Source organism: Crocuta crocuta, unplaced genomic scaffold, assembly GCF_008692635.1.
Source record: "Crocuta crocuta isolate KB4526 unplaced genomic scaffold, BGI_CrCroc_1.0 scaffold267, whole genome shotgun sequence".
In the NCBI taxonomy this organism is placed as follows: Eukaryota; Metazoa; Chordata; class Mammalia; order Carnivora; family Hyaenidae; genus Crocuta; species Crocuta crocuta.
This window is the reverse complement of record NW_027531899.1, coordinates 2,042,189-2,062,081: the sequence shown is the minus strand read 5'-3', so window position 1 is coordinate 2,062,081 and position 19,893 is coordinate 2,042,189. Positions and strand designations below refer to the sequence as shown.

At 46.9% G+C, this 19,893-nt stretch overlaps 1 protein-coding gene across 1 annotated transcript in view; it reads left to right on the top strand.

Annotated features, from left to right (window-relative positions):
- SPINT2 (serine peptidase inhibitor, Kunitz type 2) overlaps positions 1-18,656 on the top strand; it is a 28,699-nt gene extending 10,043 nt beyond the window's left edge. The window contains exons 2-7 of the mRNA XM_077773875.1: positions 11,264-11,434; positions 14,483-14,542; positions 15,834-15,887; positions 16,440-16,601; positions 16,922-16,960; positions 18,333-18,656. Coding sequence (XP_077630001.1) covers positions 11,264-11,434; positions 14,483-14,542; positions 15,834-15,887; positions 16,440-16,601; positions 16,922-16,960; positions 18,333-18,499 — 653 coding nt within the window. The 3' untranslated portion in view covers positions 18,500-18,656. The remainder of the gene's footprint in view (positions 1-11,263; positions 11,435-14,482; positions 14,543-15,833; positions 15,888-16,439; positions 16,602-16,921; positions 16,961-18,332) is intronic.
- The last annotated feature ends 1,237 nt before the right edge of the window (positions 18,657-19,893 follow it).

Sequence of the window (19,893 nt, the reverse complement as noted above, 5' to 3'; positions counted from 1 at the left end):
CTGGATGGAAAAAAAAATGTGGAAAAGCCTCTCTCTCCTTCAGTTCCTTTCCCTAAAGGTAAATTCATACTCATGTCTAAATTAAAAGTTTAGAAAGCAATTACAATACGTAAACGGTAAACCATTCTCCTGCTTTTCCCCTTCTTAGTCTTAGACATTTTTCTATGCCAGCACACACACATTTGCCTGTTTTGACAGCACCGATTATGTTCATGTCTCACAAGTTACTTAACCAGCACAAACAAGATGTCTTGATGGTGAATTGTCAGCTGTTGTAGGTCTGTGAACACCAGGCCCTTTGGGGATGTGGTAACCTTTGCCCCTGTTCTTTGAAACACTTGGATTAAATGACTTCGTTGCTTTCTTTGCTTTTTGTTACTGAAGAGTGAACTGTGCTCTTATTTTTTGTGTGTAAAATAAAATTTTCGAGTATCTGAGGATTATTAAAACAGGTAATTTCTCTTTGGTCATTGTCTTTAGAATTTTATGTTGCTTTAATGGAAAGAGTAGTGCTGTTTTTAGTGATGGGAGGGTGTGCTACAGTGTTCTTGGCAAAGGAAAAACCTGAGGAATGCACGGTCAGTGTTGTTATAAGAAATGTGAACCCTAGGAGTCTATTTAATAGCTTCTGACTGCACGCATAAGGCTTGCTGAGTTCTATAATGACAGGGGTGGAAAATCTGAACCAGGTGTTTTTGTAAACACTCTCTAAAGAAGAGATTAAACTATAGTTCATGGCTGCTGCTGCCTGAGTAGGCCTGCGAGCTCTTTACGTTTTTTAATGTTTGAAAAAATCAAGAATATTTCAAGACCAGTAAAAGTTAAATAACATCTTAGTGCCTGTAAATACGGTCATTCATTTACGTGTTTGTTAAAGGTCACCTTCTTGCTACAGTGATGCAGTTGAGTAGTTGTGACACACAAAGTCTGAAATAAAGGCAATCCTTGCTTTGCATGGTTTTTGACATGCATAGAGTTTGGTTACCACAGTGTGTTAACTCTGGATACGTGGACAAAGTACAAGTTTCAGCTCTTCAGTCACAGATCACTATGTAATGACATATGTGCATGGTAATTGATTACTGCATATCTGTTAATCAGTTTACACACACAGCAAAGCATGCAGCTTTCTTGCCTCCTTGTTTCCCAGTAATAAACCTGTTTTACAGTGATTAACCTGTGGCTAATCAGTAGAGGGGATTGACCAAAAAAGATGAAAAGTGCAGCAAAGAGAAAAAGTGGTAATGCTGGGAACAAAATTCCAGTGGAATGTGGGGGAGGGCGGGGGGGAGCTCCTGGGTGGCTCAGTCAGTTGAGCGTCTGACTTAAGCTCAGGTCATGATCTTGCCATTCACCATTTCAAGCCCTGCTTTGGGCTCTGTACTGACAGCTCAGAGCCTGGAGCCTGCTTCGGATTCTCTCTCTCTTTCTTCTCCTCCCCTGCTCACGCTTGGTCTCTCTCTCTCTCAAAAACAAATAAACATTTAAAAAATTAAAAACAAAATTCCAATGGAACGTAAGTGGAGTGATAGAAGAACATGCTCACTTTGGGAAGTTGAAACTGCCTTGATTTAGAGGACCGGATGTGCAGCCAGAGAAGCCTAGTGAGGGTCCACTTATCAACAGAAATGAGGAAAGTGGTGACAAAAGCAATGATGTTCCAGTGGAGGTAAGACTAGCAAAAATCCTCACAAAAAGTAAAGCAACTCTCAGAACACTTGTGACATTGGAAGGGAAAGAATAAAATCTTGGAAGCTGATCCCAACCTAGAAAGATGTATGACAGTTCATTAAGGCAAATTGAAAAGATACTTGCTCTATGTCAGAAGTCATATGACTAAATACCATCACAAGCACTGTTCAAGCTGCTCTTGGTAATTTCTTTAACAAAGAAATTTAAACACTTTAATTCTCAAGTTTCTAATGTTTTAGCTACATTGTACTAAATAAGTATTAATTTTATTAATCATTATACATTTTTAACCCACAATTTTTAATGTTTAGACAAACATGTAAACGTTATAGAAGTTACAGATTTTCCTTTTGGTTTCCATACTATTATGCAAAGCAAGTACTGGCTATGTTCACTATTTGGCCAGGTATAAAAAATGTTTTCTGAGGGGTACCTGGGTGGCTTAGTCGGTTAAGCGTCTAACTTCAGCTCAGGTCATGATCTCACGGTTCGTGGATTCCAGTTCCACGTCGTTAGCTCAGAGCCTGGAGCCTGCTTCAGATTTTGTGTCTCCCTCTCTCTCTCTGACCCTCCCCTGCTTACGCTGCTCAGAAATAAATAAAGACATTAAAAAAATTTTTTTAATGTTTTCTGAGCTTTGCTCTAGATAAACAGATGGGTGGGAGGAAGAAGACTATTTTATGAGTGACTTCAGGCTTGTGAGATGATCCCGGGCTTTTTTATCAGGCATACAAGTGAAGCAAGAAGTCAGGGTTGTCCACAAAGCTGGAGGCATCACAATTCTGGACTTCAAGATGTAATACAAAGCTCAGTCATGAAGACAGTATGGTACTGGCACAAAAACAGAGACTTAGATCAGTGGAACAGAACAGAGAACCCAGAAATGGACCCACAAACATATGGCCAACTGATCTTTGACAAAGCAGGAAAGAATATCCAATAGAATAAAGACAGTCTCTTCAGCAAACGATGTTGAGAAAACTGGACAGAGACATGCAGAAGAATGATCCTGGACCACTTTCTTGGATTCAAAATGGATAAAAATAAATTCAAATTGGATAAAAGACTAAATGTAAGACAGGAAGCCATCAAAATCCTAGAGTAGAAAGCAGGGATAAATCTCTTTGACCTTGGCTACAGCAACTGCTTACTCAACATGTTTCTGGAGGCAAGGAAAACAAAATAAAAAATGAACTATTGGGACCTCATCAAGATAAAAAGCTGCACAGCAGAGAAAACAATCAGCAAAACTAAAAGGCAGCCAACAGAATAGGAGAAGGTATTTGCAAATGAAATATCAGATAAAGGGTTAGTATCCAAAATCTATAAAGAGCTTTCAAACTCAACACCCAAAAAACAAATAATTCAGTGAAGAAATGGACGAAAGACATGAATAGACACTTTTCCAAAGATATCCAGATGGCCGACAGACACATGAAAAGATGCTCAACATCACTCATCATCAGGGAAATACAATCAAAACCACAATGAGATACCGTCTCATACCAGTCAGATTGGCTAAAATTAACAACTCAGGCAACGACAGATGTTGGCGGGTTTGGAGAAAGAGGAACCCTTTTGCGCTGCTGGTGGGAATCTAAACTGGAGCAGCCACTCTGGAAAACAGTGTGGAGTTTCCTCAAAAAATTAAAAATAGAACTACTCTACGACCCAGCAAATGCACTACTAGGTATTTATCCAAAGGATACATGTGTGCTGTTTTGAAGGGGCACATGCACCCCAATGTTTATAGTAGTGCTACCAAAGTATGGAAAGACCCCAAATGTCCTTTGACAGATGAATGGCTAAAGAATATATGGGGTGTGTGTGTGTGTGTGTGTGTGTGTGTGTGTGTGTGTGTGTGTAATGGAGTATTACTTGGCAATCAAAAAGAATGAAATCTTGCCATTTGCAACAATGTGGATGGAACTATATAGTGTATTATGCTAAGTGAAATTAGAGAAAAACAAATATCATATGGCTTCACTCATGTGGAATTTAAGATACAAAACGGGCACTTGGGTGACTCAGTCGGTAAAGTAAGTGTCTGACTTTGGCTCAGGTCATGTTCTCACAGCTCATGAGTTCGAGCCCCATGTTGGGCTCTGTGCTGACAGCTTGGAGCCTGAGTTTGCTTTAGATTCTGTGTCTCTCTCTCCTCTCTCTCTGCCCCTCCACTGCTAGTGCTCTGTCTCTCTCGCAAAAATAAATAAACTTTAAAAAATAATAATAAGATACAAAACAGATGGGCATAAGGGAACCAAAAATAATATAAAAACAGGGAGGGGGACAAAACATAAGAGATTTATCTTAAATACAGAGAACAAACTGAAGGCTGCTGGAGGGGTTGTGGGAGGGGCATGGGCTAAATGGGTGAGGCGCATTAAGGAAGACACTTGTTGGGATGAGCACGGGTTGTTATACGAAGGGGATGCATCAGTGGAATCTACTGAAATCATTATTGCACTATATGCTAACTTAGATGTAGATTTTAAGAAAAATAAAAAAAAAAAAGAAGTCAGGGTTCTTTAGTTTGAGCACCCATGGGAGTAAAAAATGTATCAAGGGCTAGACTCCTAGGAAAGTTCTTTTTGCTTGTTTTAGAAGTAAACTTAATCTGTGTATAAACACACGAATAAAAGAAAACACCAAATTCAAGGCAGTTGTTTACTCAGGGCAGAGAGAGAAGGTGGGATTGAAGTAAGGCGTATACAGAGGGTTAGGATTTGTTAACTCTTGAGAAGTAGATACACTTGGGTTACAGTATGTTCTCCACTTTTCAGAATATTTGAAATGGTTTATTAAAATAACTTAATTTTTTAGAGTAGGCACAGCTGCAATTGTACATTTTTGGAGAATGATTAGATACTGTCTTCTTAAACCTGTAGAGTTAAATTGGTAGTGCCTGGGAGCCTAAAATTCCTGTGATGTCCTTGTTAGCAGGTGACAGCGGGTTATTCCAGCCCACTGCACATGGAGTGAAGGTGTCTTGGTTAAAGCTCTAGTGACTTTAGAACCAGAGGAACCTGTTTTTCATGGCAAAGAGCAGACTGTTTGGCAGTTCTATAATAGCTAATGTTCAAAATGCCTGCCAGGGTTTTGTAATTTAAGTTCATATTTCAGAAAATACGAGATTTTAACTGTTTCTGATGCTTTTCCAAGAGAATGTTACTACTTCCTAAAGACAGGAATTAAATCTTTACATGTTCTGAAGCGGGTATGTACAGATTTGGTGCTCTGCAGCTTTTCTCCATTGTTCTTACTCTGCATTTTGAAAACTTACAGGATGTATTTGATTTTGCACTAGAATTTGTAAGCATGCAAACAGGACTTGAGACATTTTTCATGATTGTTTTCCAGTGCTGTTCAAAGACCAATCTATTGTTTTGTCACTTCTTAATAGTAATTTTATTACTAATATTTTATTACCAATTTTTATTATGTAATAATTTTAATAAAATATTAATATTTATTACAGAATAACTTCCTGAAAATGTGTCCCACCGTGTTCCTCTCAGCCGTGGCCAGTGGTGCTGTCCGTGATCCTGCCATTAAGTGTGACTGTAAACAGGCCCAGCAAAGGGCCTGGCCTTTTGAGCCCTCAGATTGTGATAAAGGCCCTGAGGAATGTTTTGGGTTTTAGGCAACTTCAGTTTCATGTTTTTTCCACTGCTTGTTACTATGGTGGCTTTTTCTTTCTGTCCTTCTGAGGGGTGGTTATGTTAATACCCAGGCTCTGATTGGACCACTGTTAAAAATAGTGCACATAATGTGCCTGGCATAATGCTTAGTGAAGGCAGAAGGCGGAGTTTCAGAAAATAAGTAAAGCTCTACATTTTGGTTCTTTTTTTTGCTTTCTTTTAAGACTTTTTTTTTTTTTACACATTTATTTATTTTTGAGAGAGCGTATGAGCTGGGGAGGGGCAGAGAGAAGGGGAGAGAGAGACTCAAGCAGGCTCTGTGCTGACAGTACAACCCGATGTGGGGCTCCATCCCACGAACCATGAGATCATGACTTGAGCTGTTAAAAGTAATCTCTACACCAAACTTGGGCCTTGACCTCATAACTACAAGATCAAGAGTCGTATGCTCTATCAACTGAGCCAGGCAGGCACCCCCATTTTGGTTCATTTTGATTTTAACCTAAATCTACCAAGGTACAGTACTTTAATTAAAAAGGACTTTTTTTTTTTTTTTTTAAAGGAAGATGATAAGTCATGGAGGCCATGTTACATACTGAAGTATTTTTGGCTTTTTGTACAAGCCTTTTGGAGACCAACAAAAGAGAGTGAAGAATGTTTGGCCTGTGCTTCCTGAAAGAACATTGTCTCCTTTAAAACAAGCAAACAGGGGTGCCTGGGTGGCTCAGTCAGTTAAGCATCCGACTTTGGCTCAGGTCATGATCTCACGGTTCATAGGTTCGAGCCCTGCGTCGGGCTCTGTGCTGACAGCTAGCTCAGGGCCTGGAGCCTGTTTCAGATTCTGTGTCTCCCTCTTTCTTTGACCCTCCCCTGCTCATGCGCTCTCGCTCTCGCTCTCTCTCAGAAATAAATAAAAAATATTTTAAAAAATTTTTTAATAAAATAAGCAAACAAAAACAAAATTCTTTGTTCATTTTGATGTGCATGTGCGCAGACAGGAGATGAGGGGCAGAGGTAGAGAAAGAGAGAGAAAGAGAAAGAGAATCCCAAACAGGCCCTGTGCTGTCAGTGTGGAGCCCAACACAGGCCTGATTCCACAAACTGTGAAATCATGACCTGAGCCAAAATGAAGAGTTGGTGCCTAACCGACAGCTATCCAGATGCCCCCCAAAATTCTTTTTTTGTGAGTTCACTTTTTTTAATGTTTATTTATTTTGAGGGAGAGAGACCAGGTGCCAGTGGGGGAGGGGCAGGGCGTGAGGGAGACACAGAACCCAAAGCAGGCTCCAGGCTCTGAGCTGTCAGCACGGAACCCCCCCAACTGGGGCTTGAACTCATTAACTATGAGATCATAATGTGAGCCAAAGTCAGACAGTCAACCAACTGAGCCACCCAGGCATCCCTCATGAGTTCACTTCTTAAGCCTGTTGAGTAAAAATTTGTATCATAGAGGCTTAAAAGCAATTGAGTTAGTAGAAGCCTGTGACAAAATGAGAATTTTCTCTTTTGGACAGGGAACTTCCATACTCTGTCTTGTTGTACAAGCCTTTTGGAGAACAACAAAAGAGTGAAGAATGTATGGTCTATGCTTCCTAAAAGAACAAGCAAAGAAAAACAAAATTCTGGAAAGGACTCTGCCTTAACACAGTATGGTGTGGCTAAATGTCATCTTAATGGAACCTGGCTTCAGCCAGTTAATCTTCTACTTTGAGCTCTTTTACTCTAATCAAATTTGTGTAAAAAGATAAGCTTTTTTTATTAAGAAATTTTCAAATTTACACATAATAGTGAAACCAGTTCTTTTTATTTATTTGTTTATTTATGTTTATTTTTTGAGAGAGAGAGAGAGTGTGAGCGGGGAAGGGGCAGAGAGAGAGGGAGACACAGAATCTGAAGCAGGCTCCAGCACAGCGCCTGACGCAGGGCTTGAACTCACAAACCAGAGATCGTGACCTGAGCTGAAGTCAGACACTTAACAGACTGAACCACCCAGGAGCCCCTCGTGAAAGCAGTTCTGTGAGCCCATGTGGACCATCACTCAGCTTCAGTAATTGTCCATATTCTGTCTTTACAGGCTTACTGTGTTTTCTCTTAATAAAGACACATTTCTGAATTACCCTGTGCAAAGGCAAAAGTGAAGTCCCTCTTCCCATCCCCTCTTACCCCACCCAAGGAACCTAAAAATAAGGCTGTTTTCTGAAACTTAAACTGTGAAGTCAATATGTGGTCATTAAGAGCAGATGTGAGCAGCTGTCTGGGACATAATGGCCTCCCAGCCTTGCAAGATTTGTTATGTTATGAAGGGACCATTACATCTACAGGAAGAATGTTCCAGTCAGAAAGAGGCATCAGTCAGTGGCAGCGGCCAGGAAAGGAAGTGTCCCAGAGGCATGTCGTGACTGGGGTCTCTTGACCGAGGTGTGTCCTGAGTTGTTTACTGTGTGGTTGCGGCCTGCCTGGTAGGTCCTGAGGGATTCCTGCTGTAGACTTGCCCTTACTCTGGCTCCAAGTGACCTGCTCCATTTCAGCTTGCTTTCCGAGGTGGTGTGCTGGTTCAGGTGTGCATCCAGCCTGCTTGACGGTCGTCAGCATCCTCCTGTGCACTTTGCTAGCAAGGGTCAGCGTCCCTGCATCTCAGCAGCTGGGGCACCAAGTGTGTGAGCTTACAAAAATAAGGGCCAGGTTCTGGGCAGTGGGGATTTCACGTAGGTAACTACTGTCCATCCCTAGATAGGCTGTTTTCTCTTCTTCTTCTTGTTTTTTTTTTAATATTTTATTTATTTCTAGGAAAGAGAGAGAGAGCGTGAGGAGGGGAGGATCAGAGAGAGAGGGAGACACAGAATCCGAAACAGGCTCCAGGCTCTGAGCTGGCAGTCAGCACAGAGCCCAACGCGGGGCTTGAACCCACGAACTGCGAGATCATGACCTGAGCCAAAGTCGAACGCTCAACCGACTGAGCCACCCAGGCGCCCCTATTTTCTCTTTTTTATACACCCTCAGCCTTCTCTACCTGCACCGTGTGTATCCAGCACCTTTGCTTAGGAAAATCTACTGAGTTCCCACCCTTGGTACAGTAGTCACCCCGTTGTATTCTGTGATGGTGTCTGGTGGTTCCCACCTGGCTGCCTTGAGTTTGGTTCGACATTCTGTCATGTTTTTGCTTTAATTGAGATGTAATTCACCTACTGTACAGTTCACCCAGGACCGTACAGTGTGCAGTTCTTGAGGTGCCAGGGTGGCTCAGTTGAGCGTCCCACTCTTGATTTCAGCTCAGGTCATGATCCCACGGTTGTGGGATTGAGCTCCGAGTTGGGCTCTGTGCTGAGCATGGAGTTGGCTTGAGATTGTCTCTCTCCCTCGCCCGCCCCCTCCCTCTACCCTCTCACTGTCCCTCTGCCCCTCACCCTGGGTTGCACTCTTTCTCTCAGAAATAGAAATAAATAATATTAGAAACAAAGTATGCAACTCCTCCCTTGGTTTGTTTGTTTGTTTGTTTGTTTTGTCAAAAAGACTGTCCCTGAAACTGCTCAGGAAGCAAGGATACAAAGCAGTCAGAGTGCTCTCCAGGGTGCTCAGCTTGGCAGGGCACTAGATAAGCTGTTGCTTCTGTAGCAGTTGGGTCCTCCCTGCCTTGATGTCATTTTCAGTTGTGGGTCATAAGTGGATCCTGTGGCTCTTGTCCATCTTGTCTTGTTCATAGCAGTGTTGCCTCGAACATTTGACAGCCATGAAAGCTGAGCGGATCATACACCAGAGAACCCTTTTCCTATCATGTTTTCCTTGGGCCTTTGTTGATTGTGTATGGTTTTGTTTGTTTTGTTTTTTAAGAGAGAGAGAGGGAGAGAGCGCGCTAGCAAACCAGGGAGGGGCAGAGAGAGAGGGAGAGAGAATAATCCCCAGCAGGCTTCATGCCATCAGTGCAGAGCCCAACACAGGGCTCAAACTCATGACCTGTGAGATCATGACCTGAGCTGAAATCAAGACAGATGCTCAACCTACCGAGCCACCGAGGTGCCCTGATTGTGTATGTTTTGTGATCTTTGGCACTTTATCAAAAGTATCTGCTCCAGGTGTACACTCCTCTGATTCTGGTTGGTGTGTTAGGGACTGGAGGTGCCCCTAGTTTTTTTAACTGCTTTCTTAAAGTATTTACATGCCATAAAATCAGTTGTTTTAAGAATACAATCCAGTAACTTTTAGTACGTTTAGAGTGTACAATCGTCTCCACAATCTAATTTTAGAATATTTCCATCATCCCAAAAGATCCTTGTGCCCATTTGCAGTCATCACCATCCTCTAACCCCCCCAGCACCAGGCAAACACTTCCTGTTTCTCTTGAGCCCTTTTCTGGACATATTATAAGATTCTATTCATAGGAAGTGTCCAGATAGGTACTTTTTAATTGGTGATTTAATGGATGGTTGCTTTCAAATTAACAAAATTTCTTCAGAATATGCTTTTTCTCCTGTACTAGTTACGTGTGATTTAGTGATGTGTGTGGGAGTTCCTTGAGGTGTTTGTTTTGCCCAGTACTACAGCCTTTTATATCCATAGATTGATGTTTTGTCAAACATTCAGTTTCACGCCCATTATTGCAACACATTTTGGGAGAAACAAGATCTTGCCCTCTGCTTTCGAAAGCTGTCCCCTAGTTAGCGAAATAAACCTAACAATCTGGAAAACAATTAGGAGTAAATGACAGCTTATAACCAAGTGGGCCCGGAGGTACTTATTTGAGATGTTAATTGAGCACCTTGCAGATTGGGATGCCCTTCTGCCAGAGACCAGGAGGGGAGAGGTGGTTTGGACTCATGATCCCAAGATGATAGGTGGTACTAGGCAGACATTGAATCACATTGTCAGGTCACTCCCTTTTCAGCTTGCTTTCCATCCTCCTGATTTCTCCAGGAAAAAGTCATTTTGGTGCAGGTGATACCTCCAACACTTGCTTATCCCTGTCTTTTTAAGAGAGAGCAGATATCTAGGCCTTTTGAAGGTAAGTGTAGCTGGCTGGAATCTTTTTTTTCTTTTAAGAATTTTTTTTTTAATGTTTTATTTATTTCTGAGAGGGGGGGGGCTGCGTGAGCAGGGGAGGGTCAGAGAGAGGGGGGGAGTCAAAGAATCCAAAGCAGGCTCCAGGCTCTGAGCTCGCTGTCAACACAGAGCCCGACGGGCTCGGACCCACAAACTGTGAGATCATGACCTGAGACAAAGTCGGACATTTAATCAACTGAGTCACCCAGGCACCCCTAGCTGGCCGGAATTCTATAACATTTTTGTTTAGTACTAGAGTGGGGTCAGATTTGGGGGCACCTTGAAACCCAGGCCCCTCTCAGGATGCTCAGATGCGAGCCATTATAAGTGCTGGAGCAGAGGAGGGCCCTCCGCGCCTTTGGAGTTGGGGGGAAAAGGGTTAGCAGCTTCCTTTTGAGGCTTTTGTGGAAATTTGAGTGTGGAGTGGCTGACTTGGGCGAACTGTGGATAAGGAAGGTTAAGACAGGTCCAGGTCCTTCCTGACTTCACCTTGCCGGTTCTGGTCTTTCAATGCTAAGTTCCCCCTTGACGCCTGGTGTGATGGGCACATATCAGGAAGGATCCTGAAGTCTGATATGTACTTTTGCCTTTGAAAGCCATATATCTACACTGGATGTTGTATGTCTTTGATAAGTGGCGTTAGGGACAAAATCACCGTGCAGCTGAAGTATAGTTAAGTTGCGTGGGTTGGTGTCTTTGTTATTAGATGTTTCTTTCCTGGACAAGGAAGGAATCACTAAGTAAGCCTAATAGCAACACTTTAGAAACGGCTCACGGAGAAGCTGTGCTGGATCTCGGGCTATGGGGAACAGCGGGCCGCCTCCTACAGGTCTGAGCACGTTCTCCAGTGGCAGGATTGCCCTGTGAAGCCAACTGGTCTCTGCTTTGTGTTTTAGACTTCTGCCGAGTTTCGAAGAAAGTGGGAAGATGCCGGGCCTCCTTCCCTAGGTGGTGGTACAATGTCACTGAGGGATCCTGCCAGCAGTTTGTATATGGCGGCTGTGAAGGGAATAACAATAATTACTTGACCAAGAAGCAGTGTCTTGAGAAATGTGCTGGTGTCACAGGTAAGACCGTGGTCCTTGGGGAAATGGTATAACTTAGAGACCATTCATAACTTGCGATGCGATGCCTTTTGCATTGTGCTAGTTCTTACAGCTGAACCTGGGGGATAGTTTTGTTTTTATTTTTTTTATTGTTTATTTCTGAGAGAGAGAGAGACAGCATGAGCAGGAGAGGGTCAGAGAGAGGGAGACACAGAATCTGAAACAGGCTCCAGGCTCTGAGCTAGCTGTCAGCACAGAGCCCGACATGGGGCTCGAACTTACAAACCGTGAGATCATGACCTGAGTTGAAGTTGGACGCCCAACCAACTGAGCCACCCAGACGCCCCTGGGAGATATTTTTAAAAAGCAGAAGCGGGCCCAATTTGAAGGTTGCCCACATAGTGGTTTCACAGTAGTACTCTCCCTTCACTTCCCAGAAGAGTAGGCCATAGGCTTGAGCTGGGGGAGGGGGACATGACCGCCTCTACTCCCGGACTTCCCTGCTCCCACTGCTGAGTGGGACTACCCCACCAGGCCTGGCATAGGAGAGGGCCACTCAAACAGGTTGCCCTCCTTGTTCCCTGGGCATTTGGGTTCTTTTTACCTTGGGAGCAGATGCCTTGAGGAGCTCACCCAGCCGGCCAAGTTGTGAGTCCAATTAAAAGCTGAACATACTTTCTGGAGTCTGTCCTTCTCCCAGGCCTTACCTGTGAGGGACTCGGTGGAGTCAGGAGAATGTTGACTTTGAGAGCCTCATAGTTTAAATAAGAGCCCAAAGCCCCACAGCAGAGCGCCCCGGCTCCGAACTGAGCCTTGAGGGCCTCCTTGAGAGCTGTGGCAGTGAGACATCGGGCCTCTGGGGCTTGATCGCTTCCAAAGGCTCTAGAGACCTGAGGATTTGGCTGGCCAAAAAAGTGTCATTGGTGATCTCCCTAAAGTTGCTATATGACTTTTCTCAGCCTTTCTTGTTGGCCTGGCATCACCGTTCAGGCCCTGGATCAGGATTCTGTGAGGATGCAGCGGTGCCCTCAGTGCTCCCCACCTGCCACCTGCCTCTGCGCCCTGGGCCAGGGGCAGGTCCTGCATCGTTGTTGGGTTTTATGGCTTTGAGCTCTGCATTCAGAAATCAAATATGCTTATTAAAGTTGTGCCTAAAGAGGGGGATAAACAACAGTGACCTTGGCTATGGCCTGAGGTTCAAAACATAGTGCGTGAGCACACATGTCCACAGTGACCACCTCAAGGAACAGTTTGCTGATCTTTGTGTGTCATTGCCCAGCGGACACTCAACAAGTATTTAGAGAGCTGAGGTGGCTGGGTATTGCCTTTGGATCATACAGGCTAGTCCCTCACCTTTTGGGGGGCAACTGGCAACCTTACCAGGTGGTGACTGATGAAAATATCACTTACAGTATTTTATGGTCAGCTGTGATCCTGTATGGGAGCAGGACTTACAGGGAAATCTGTTTTGCTACCTTTTTGGTCCTTTTGCTACCTTGTCTGTCAAGAGTTGACTGTTGCAAATGTACCTTCCTGTTCTAGTTTCTCTTTTTCAGGAGAACAGTTGAAGTTATGAGAACACAAGCAGTGAACAGTGGGCACTCACCATGTTGCCACAAGGGCTCACGGGTGGTTGTGTTTTGCTGGGAGAAGGCGGGCAGCTCTTTCCCTCAAAGTGGGCCGGAGTCTGAGGGCCCAGAAAGCTCATTGGTTGGCACCTGAGTGTGTCTCCACCGCACGTCTTGTTGAGGTGCTGTCTCGGGAGTCTGTGAGGAGAGCTGGAGCAGCCAGAGCAGCTAGTCATGGAGTTTGTTGCCAGCACATTCTCTCCCAGGCAGCTAGGCTCTGTGGGAAGCCGAATGAGAATGTCCGTTTATTAATTTATAATGAGAGCCAGAACTGCCCTGGGACCAGACACTTGGGTCTCTGTGCCGCTGCACCCGGAGTCCATGTAGGCGAGCCTCCCGGCCGGGTTCCCAGGAGATTGCTTGATGTGGAGAGAGGCAGAACAAGGGGAGCTGCTTTTCGAGGTGAAAGTTCAGTGGCATCAGGTTAGGCCGGCCCCGCGCCTCCACACAAGGTCTGTCCCTCCTGGACCCTGCCTGCGTCTCCTTTCTTGTACTTCCTTAGCGGATTAGCCTCTCAACAGCCCCCTCCCCGCCCCATAACTTCATATGTATGTGTGAGCTGAAACCTACGTACTATAACATTTACTGTTATAACTGTGTTTTGTTTTGTTTTGTTTTTGTTTTTAATTTTTAAAGTTTACTTTTGAGAGAGAGAGAGTGAGCGTATAGGGTGGGGAGGGGCAGAGAGAGAGGGAGACACAGAATCTGAAGCAGGCTCCAGGCTCTGTGCCGAGAGCTCAGAGCCTGACACAGGGCTCAAACCCACAAAACGTGAGATTATGACCTGGGCCAATGTTGGATGCTTAACCAACTAAGCCACCCAGGCGCCCCCATTATAACCATTATGAAGTGTGCAGTGGCATTAAATACATTCACACTACCTCACTTTTTTTTTTACTTTTTTTTTTTTTTAATATTTATTCATTTTTGAAAGGGGGGAGGAGGGGCAGAAAGAACAGGAGACACACTGAAGCAGGCCCCGGGCTCTGAGCTGTCCGCACAGAGCCAGACACAGGGCTTGAACTCACTAGCCGTGAAGTGATGATAACTTGAGCTGAAGTTGGACACCCAACCAACTGAGCCACTCAGGTGCCCCTACCTACCTCACTTTTTTAATTCATTAGGTGAATTAATGCAGTTAAACAGGTTATTTAGCCTTGGAGGCCATTCTGTCTTTTTAAAGTCACTTCATACATCTTTGCTCTGATTCCCAGGAAGTTGATCTTAAAGTTCAACCCACAAGAGCAGTCTTGGTTCCTTATTTCCAAAGCTCTAGCAGCCTTGTGGTCCAGCATGTACATCAAAGGGCCCACATGAAGGAGAAACAGGAGTCACCATGAGAGGCGCATGGGGACCATCGCTGCTCAGGGACTGCGCTTGTTTTGTCTCACCAGGCAGTCTTGAGGTGCACTTTCTCACTGTGTTGTTTGTCCCCGTGTAGAGAACACCATCGATGACGTGGCCTCCGCCAGGAATGGAGCAGATTCCTCTGTCCTAAGTGGTAGGTTCCTAAAACAACCGAGTTTGCAATGAGGGCCATCTGGACCATGAAAGGACATTTGTAATTTGGGAACAATTCAAGGGCTTCCGCCTCCTGGTCTGTTTATCCAGAATTGGGAAGCAGGGGTTCTGCCTGGGCTGCCAGCTTTTGGCTCCTTGCTGACATCCTTAGGCTGGGAGTTCACATCGTCCAGCAGGCAGGAGGGCCTAAGGATTCTACAGTGCGTCCAGCTGGCCTCTGCTCCCTCCTACGGGGCAAGGGACCGTGGATGTTGCTGCTGCCTACAGCCCAGGCCCCTTCCTTCTCTCTGAGCTGGCCTCTGCCTGCTGTGCTGCCTTCACTGCCCCACCCCACCTCTCCTTCCCTGATCTGTCTCCTCTGTTCTCTGTCCTCCTCGCTGTCCCCCTCCTGTGCTGAGTCCTCTGTCTTCTGCCACCCCCGCCCCCATTCCCACTGTAGTCCTTCATCTCGAGCTTTGTGTTAGCTTGCTTTGTAGTGCTGACAGCAGCTGCCCCATTCCTCCTTTATGCTTAAAGGACTCTGCGTGCATCGGGAGCCTGGGGTGAGTGGTCCAGATGCACTGGGAAGTCCAGCCCAGCTTTCTTGAAGGCCAGGTCCCAGGCAGTGGGCTCTGCTGGGCGAGACTTGCTGTGGAGGGAGGGAATCTGCCCCCCCACCCCCACCCCATTTGAAGACAGCTCCCAGGGCCAGTGACTAGGCACTGATTACAGCTTTGGCTTTGCCCCCCTGGTTATGACATCGGTGCTCACGTGCGAGTGAGTCCTGCTTAGTTCAGTGGTCGGCTGGCTTGGTAGAGTCATTCTCCAGTTTTGCTAAGCCAGGAATCCTGTGACTCCCAGCCACTGCTTTGCCTGGGTTTACTGTTGATTCCCAGGAAGGCCTCCAAGGTCACCCAAAACCTCAGGTACTGGCATGATAACTCTGGTTTCCAGCCTGTTTCAGAAGAAAATATCCCCGGGAGAGGGAGGGGCCTCCCTGTCAGAGAATGAACAAGACCTTCTTCCTCATCGCCCCAGAAATTGTGGCTGGGATTAATTTCCATAGTTACCCCTGAGGCATAAAACAGGTCTCCCCACCCAGCATTCATTCCAGCGTGTGCTGCAGTGCTGCAGAGCCCGTTAGGAATGGGAGGTGACAGAACTGACCGTGGAGGGGGCTCCATTCCTGCTGGGGACCGTGCTCCCTCAGTGGGCCCTGTAGACTCAGCCCCAGCCAGGCTCCGTGTCCTGTGTCCAGCCTGGCCTCCCTGATCTGAATGTTTGTGTTTTAGTTCCCAGAAGGCAGGATTCTGATGACCTCTCCAGTGACATTTTCAACTATGAAGGTATAACTTTTAAAAAATATTTATGGGGGAAAAACATTTTCTTACTTAGTTGGGAATTGAGACACACTTGAGTATTTCCACTAAAGAGGTTGTAGAGAAGAGCTTCCTGACCTTCCCCAGGTGGTAGAACTCACAAGGATGCCCCATGGCTGCCCCAAGTGGATGGGGCATGTAGGCAGGACTTTGACTAAGAGAGGCGGGGTGGCCTGAGGCTCTGCCCTCACCACCCGTGTGGCTCTGCGCAGGTCGCTGTAGCTCTGCCTCCAACCCCCCATAGTATGAAATGAGGGGCCTACGACAGGTCTCTTGGAGGCCAAGAACGGTGCCCGACATAGAGGGATCTCTGGCAGCAGAGTCCGGCTGTAAAGGAAGGAGATCTGAAAACACGGAGGAGTGTCATTTGGGCCAGACTGGCCACGTCTGTAATTTATAAGTCCCTTTAGCAGAGAGCTGTTTCTCTGTTGGCAGCAGCGTGACTGCTCTGGAGCATCCCAGCTCCGTTTCACGTTTGGGCCCTGCTAATCCGTTCTCCTGGGGTTGTGTCGCTCCCAGAATACTGCACTGCCAAAGCAGTCACCGGGCCTTGCCGTGCGTCCTTCCCACGCTGGTACTTTGACGTGGAGAAGAACTCCTGTGACAACTTCATCTACGGAGGGTGCCGGGGCAATAAAAACAGCTACCTCTCCGAGGAGGAGTGCATGCAGCGCTGCTCTGGTGAGCCCGGCTGATCCCTAAAGCCAGGAAACGGGTGGGGGAGGCCGCTGCTCCACTTCCCCATCCCCAAAATGAAGGCCTTGGAAATGCCGTCATTTGGACTCTGCCATTCTCTGGCTCACGTACAGGGAACCGGGGGGCTTTGGGCCCGGCTGTGGCACAGACTTGTCCTGGGTCCCCACCTGGGGTGGCAAGGCCTCAGAACCCTCAAAAGTGCAGGAAGACGCCCCTCAGAGAGGGCCCCCTGGGCACGCCTCGCCACTGGCAGCTCTGGAGGGGCGGGCTTTGAGCTGACCTGAGGGCTGTGCACTCTCTTCCAGGCAACCGGTTGTACCCTGTCCTGCCCCGCGGCACTAAAGGTAAGAGGCCTCCGGCCCTCCACCTGCCTTCCCCGACCCAGCTCAGCTGTGGGTTTGCAGGCTCACGTTGTCTCTCACACAGTCCTTCACTGCAGACATCTTTTTGGTTGAGGGTCATGTTTCTGCACGAGAATGGTCAGGCAGCTTGGAACATACTGTGGACATTTGTCCCACCGCGCAGTGAGGTAAACGGCTGGAACGAGCCGGTCTGTGCCCAGGCAGCCCCTGGATGACTGCGGGGCGAGTCTTACTATTATTGTAGGACTCGTGGGGTCTGCTGCACATGGGCCCGATACTGGTCCAGGTCTGGAGGGAACTTGGCTGCTGTGGGGTGTACTGAGTGGGTCCCTGGTGACAGGAAGTCGGAGAGCCCTTGCTGTGTGTGGGCAGAGCGAGGTAGGGCCAGTGCTGTTGTCCCCAGGCAGTCTGGTCTGACCAGACACCGGACCTCCTCTCACTTTTGTTTCTGCTTGTGAGCCCGAGTCACTGGACGGCAGTGTTTGCACAAAGGACCCGCTACACTGGTTTGGCCTCTCTTCCCATATTTCCCTGTTGAGGAGCCCAGACCGGGCCTGCAGTCCTGCTCTGCTGAGGGGGGCGAGGCTAGAGTCTGGTTTCCCCGGCATGGCGGGCAGAAGGTGGGGTAGAGAGAAGGAATTGCCCCCGTCGGTTCCGTAGCCACATGGGGGGAGGGGGCCAGGTAGCTGCCACCGAAGGCCACATTCTTTAGGTGGAGCCCCACCTGGAAAAGAGCATCTTCGCCAACCAGTGAGACTGAGAGGGAGCAACCACTTAGACTTACCTGGGCAGCTAGCATGAGGGTCCCCTCCCGGCACCACTCTGAACACGCCCCGGCCTCCGCCCTTACGTCATCCCACAGGCAGCCAGCCACCCCGGCCACCTGCAGGGCCACATCTTTCTCTAGCTGGCCAGTGTGCTGTGTGAACACAAAACCTTGGGGTTTTATGTTTACACACTTGCCAGAGGTGTGTGCTTTTTACATCCTGGTACACAGTGCGGCTCGGGACTCCCGTATGGGTTGCCCTGAGAGCTGGTAGGAGCGTACAGAGTTGAAGTGGGGTTGTTTTGTTCAGAGAGAACACAGATACCCACTCCGTGTGCACACAGCACGACGCCTCCTTCTCTCAGTAACCTGCTTCTCAAGACTGTAGAGATTCCTTGAGGACTCCTCTGGCAGACGGTGTCATTTGTCCAGACGCTCCCAGGTGGAAGTAGGAGGCGCTCTGGTGCAAGGGCTGCCGGTCCCTGCCCTCAGCCCACGTGGACAGCCCGTGCCCCTCGTGAGCTGTGTGCCGCCCTGCCCTGCTGTGGTCCTCAGCCTGCGGTCCTCAGGCCTTTCTCTCCTCCCCAGCGGTGGTCCTGGTGGGGCTGTTTGTGATGGTCCTGATCGTCCTGCTGGGGGCCTCCGTGGTCTGCCTGATGCGCGTGGCGCGGAGGAGCCAGGAGCGCACCCTCCGCACCGTCTGGAGCTCTGGAGACGACAAGGAGCACCTGGTGAAGAACACCTACGTCCTGTGAATGCCCGGCCGGCAAGAGGCCGCCTTCCCCGCGTCTCCCTGTCGATGAAGAGCACCTGGGAAGGGAGGGGAGACGAGTATAGAATGTGTGTGTGCTTTTTAAAATGGAGTGAGTGGTTTGTATTTGTGCGATCATTAGGGGATTGGGTCTGTTTGTTTCTCCANCCCCCCTCCCCGCCCCCTGCCCCCACCCCCGGTCTCCCGGCTGGGTCTGCTTCGCAGTCCCTCTCACAGGAGGGCTCTGTCTCCCGTTGCGGTGGTCTGGCCCCAGACCAGAGTGGGCCGCTCTTCAGTTTAGTTCTTTGCCCCAGGTATTAGTTTTCTTTGCTTACCTTGAATCCTGTAGTGTCCTTTCCCAGCACGAAAGTAATGTTTTAATAGCTTCCTTTGTTTTTTGATTTGTGTGTGTGTGTATGTGTGTTTTTTAAGTAAGCAGTGACAAAAGTTTTTTTTTTAATTAGGCTTCTGAAAGGAAGAGAATAAAATGTACAAGCTTAATAAAAAGGGCCTTCCCTTTTAAAATAAATTGCAGCAAATGTTTTCTTTCTTTATGGGACTGCTGATTTAAACTCTGCCAAAGTTAACACAGAACACTATGTGAGATGTCCCATTCTAGAAATGAATTCCGTAAAAAACCTCATTTTTCAGATCTTTTTGAATGAAATAAATGCATCTTACATTGCACCTGAATGCCTATAAAATTTGACCAAACGGGCGCCTGGGTGGCTCAGTGGGTTAAGTGTCCACTTCGGCTTAGGTCATGATCTCATAGTTCATGGGTTTGAGCCCTGCTTCAGGCTCTGTTCTGACAGCATAGAGCCTGTAGTCTGTTTCAGATTCTCTTTTAATCCCTCTCATGCTCGCTCGCGCGCTCTCTCTCTCTCTGTCTCAAAAATAAACATTAAAAATTTTTTTTTAATTTTGACCAAATAGAACTTAGCCTTACCACGTGTGGTAATGTCTGGTATTTCCTTATTCTGTTTTACTTTTTAAGGACCACCTGAGTGGCTCAGTTAGTTAAGCATCTGACTCTTGATTTCAGCTCAGGTCTTGAGCTCAAGGTCATGAGTTCAAGCCTCACACTGGGCTTAAAAAAATCCTGGGGGAAAGCCTGCTTAAAAAAATAAGTGGGTGCCTGGGTGGCTGTTGGTTGAGCATCCTTCTTCGGATCAGGTCATGATCTCGCAGTTCGTGATTTCGAGCCCCACATGGGGATCTGTGCTGACAGCTCAGACCCTAGAGCCTGCTTCGGATTCTGTGATTCTCCTCTCTCTGCCCTTCCCCTCTTCACACTCTGTCTCTGTCTCTCAATAAATAAATGTTAAAAAAAGGTATTAAAAAAAATTCTAGCCATACCCCACTGATTTGTTTTTAATTTCTTTTTTTTAAAGTTTA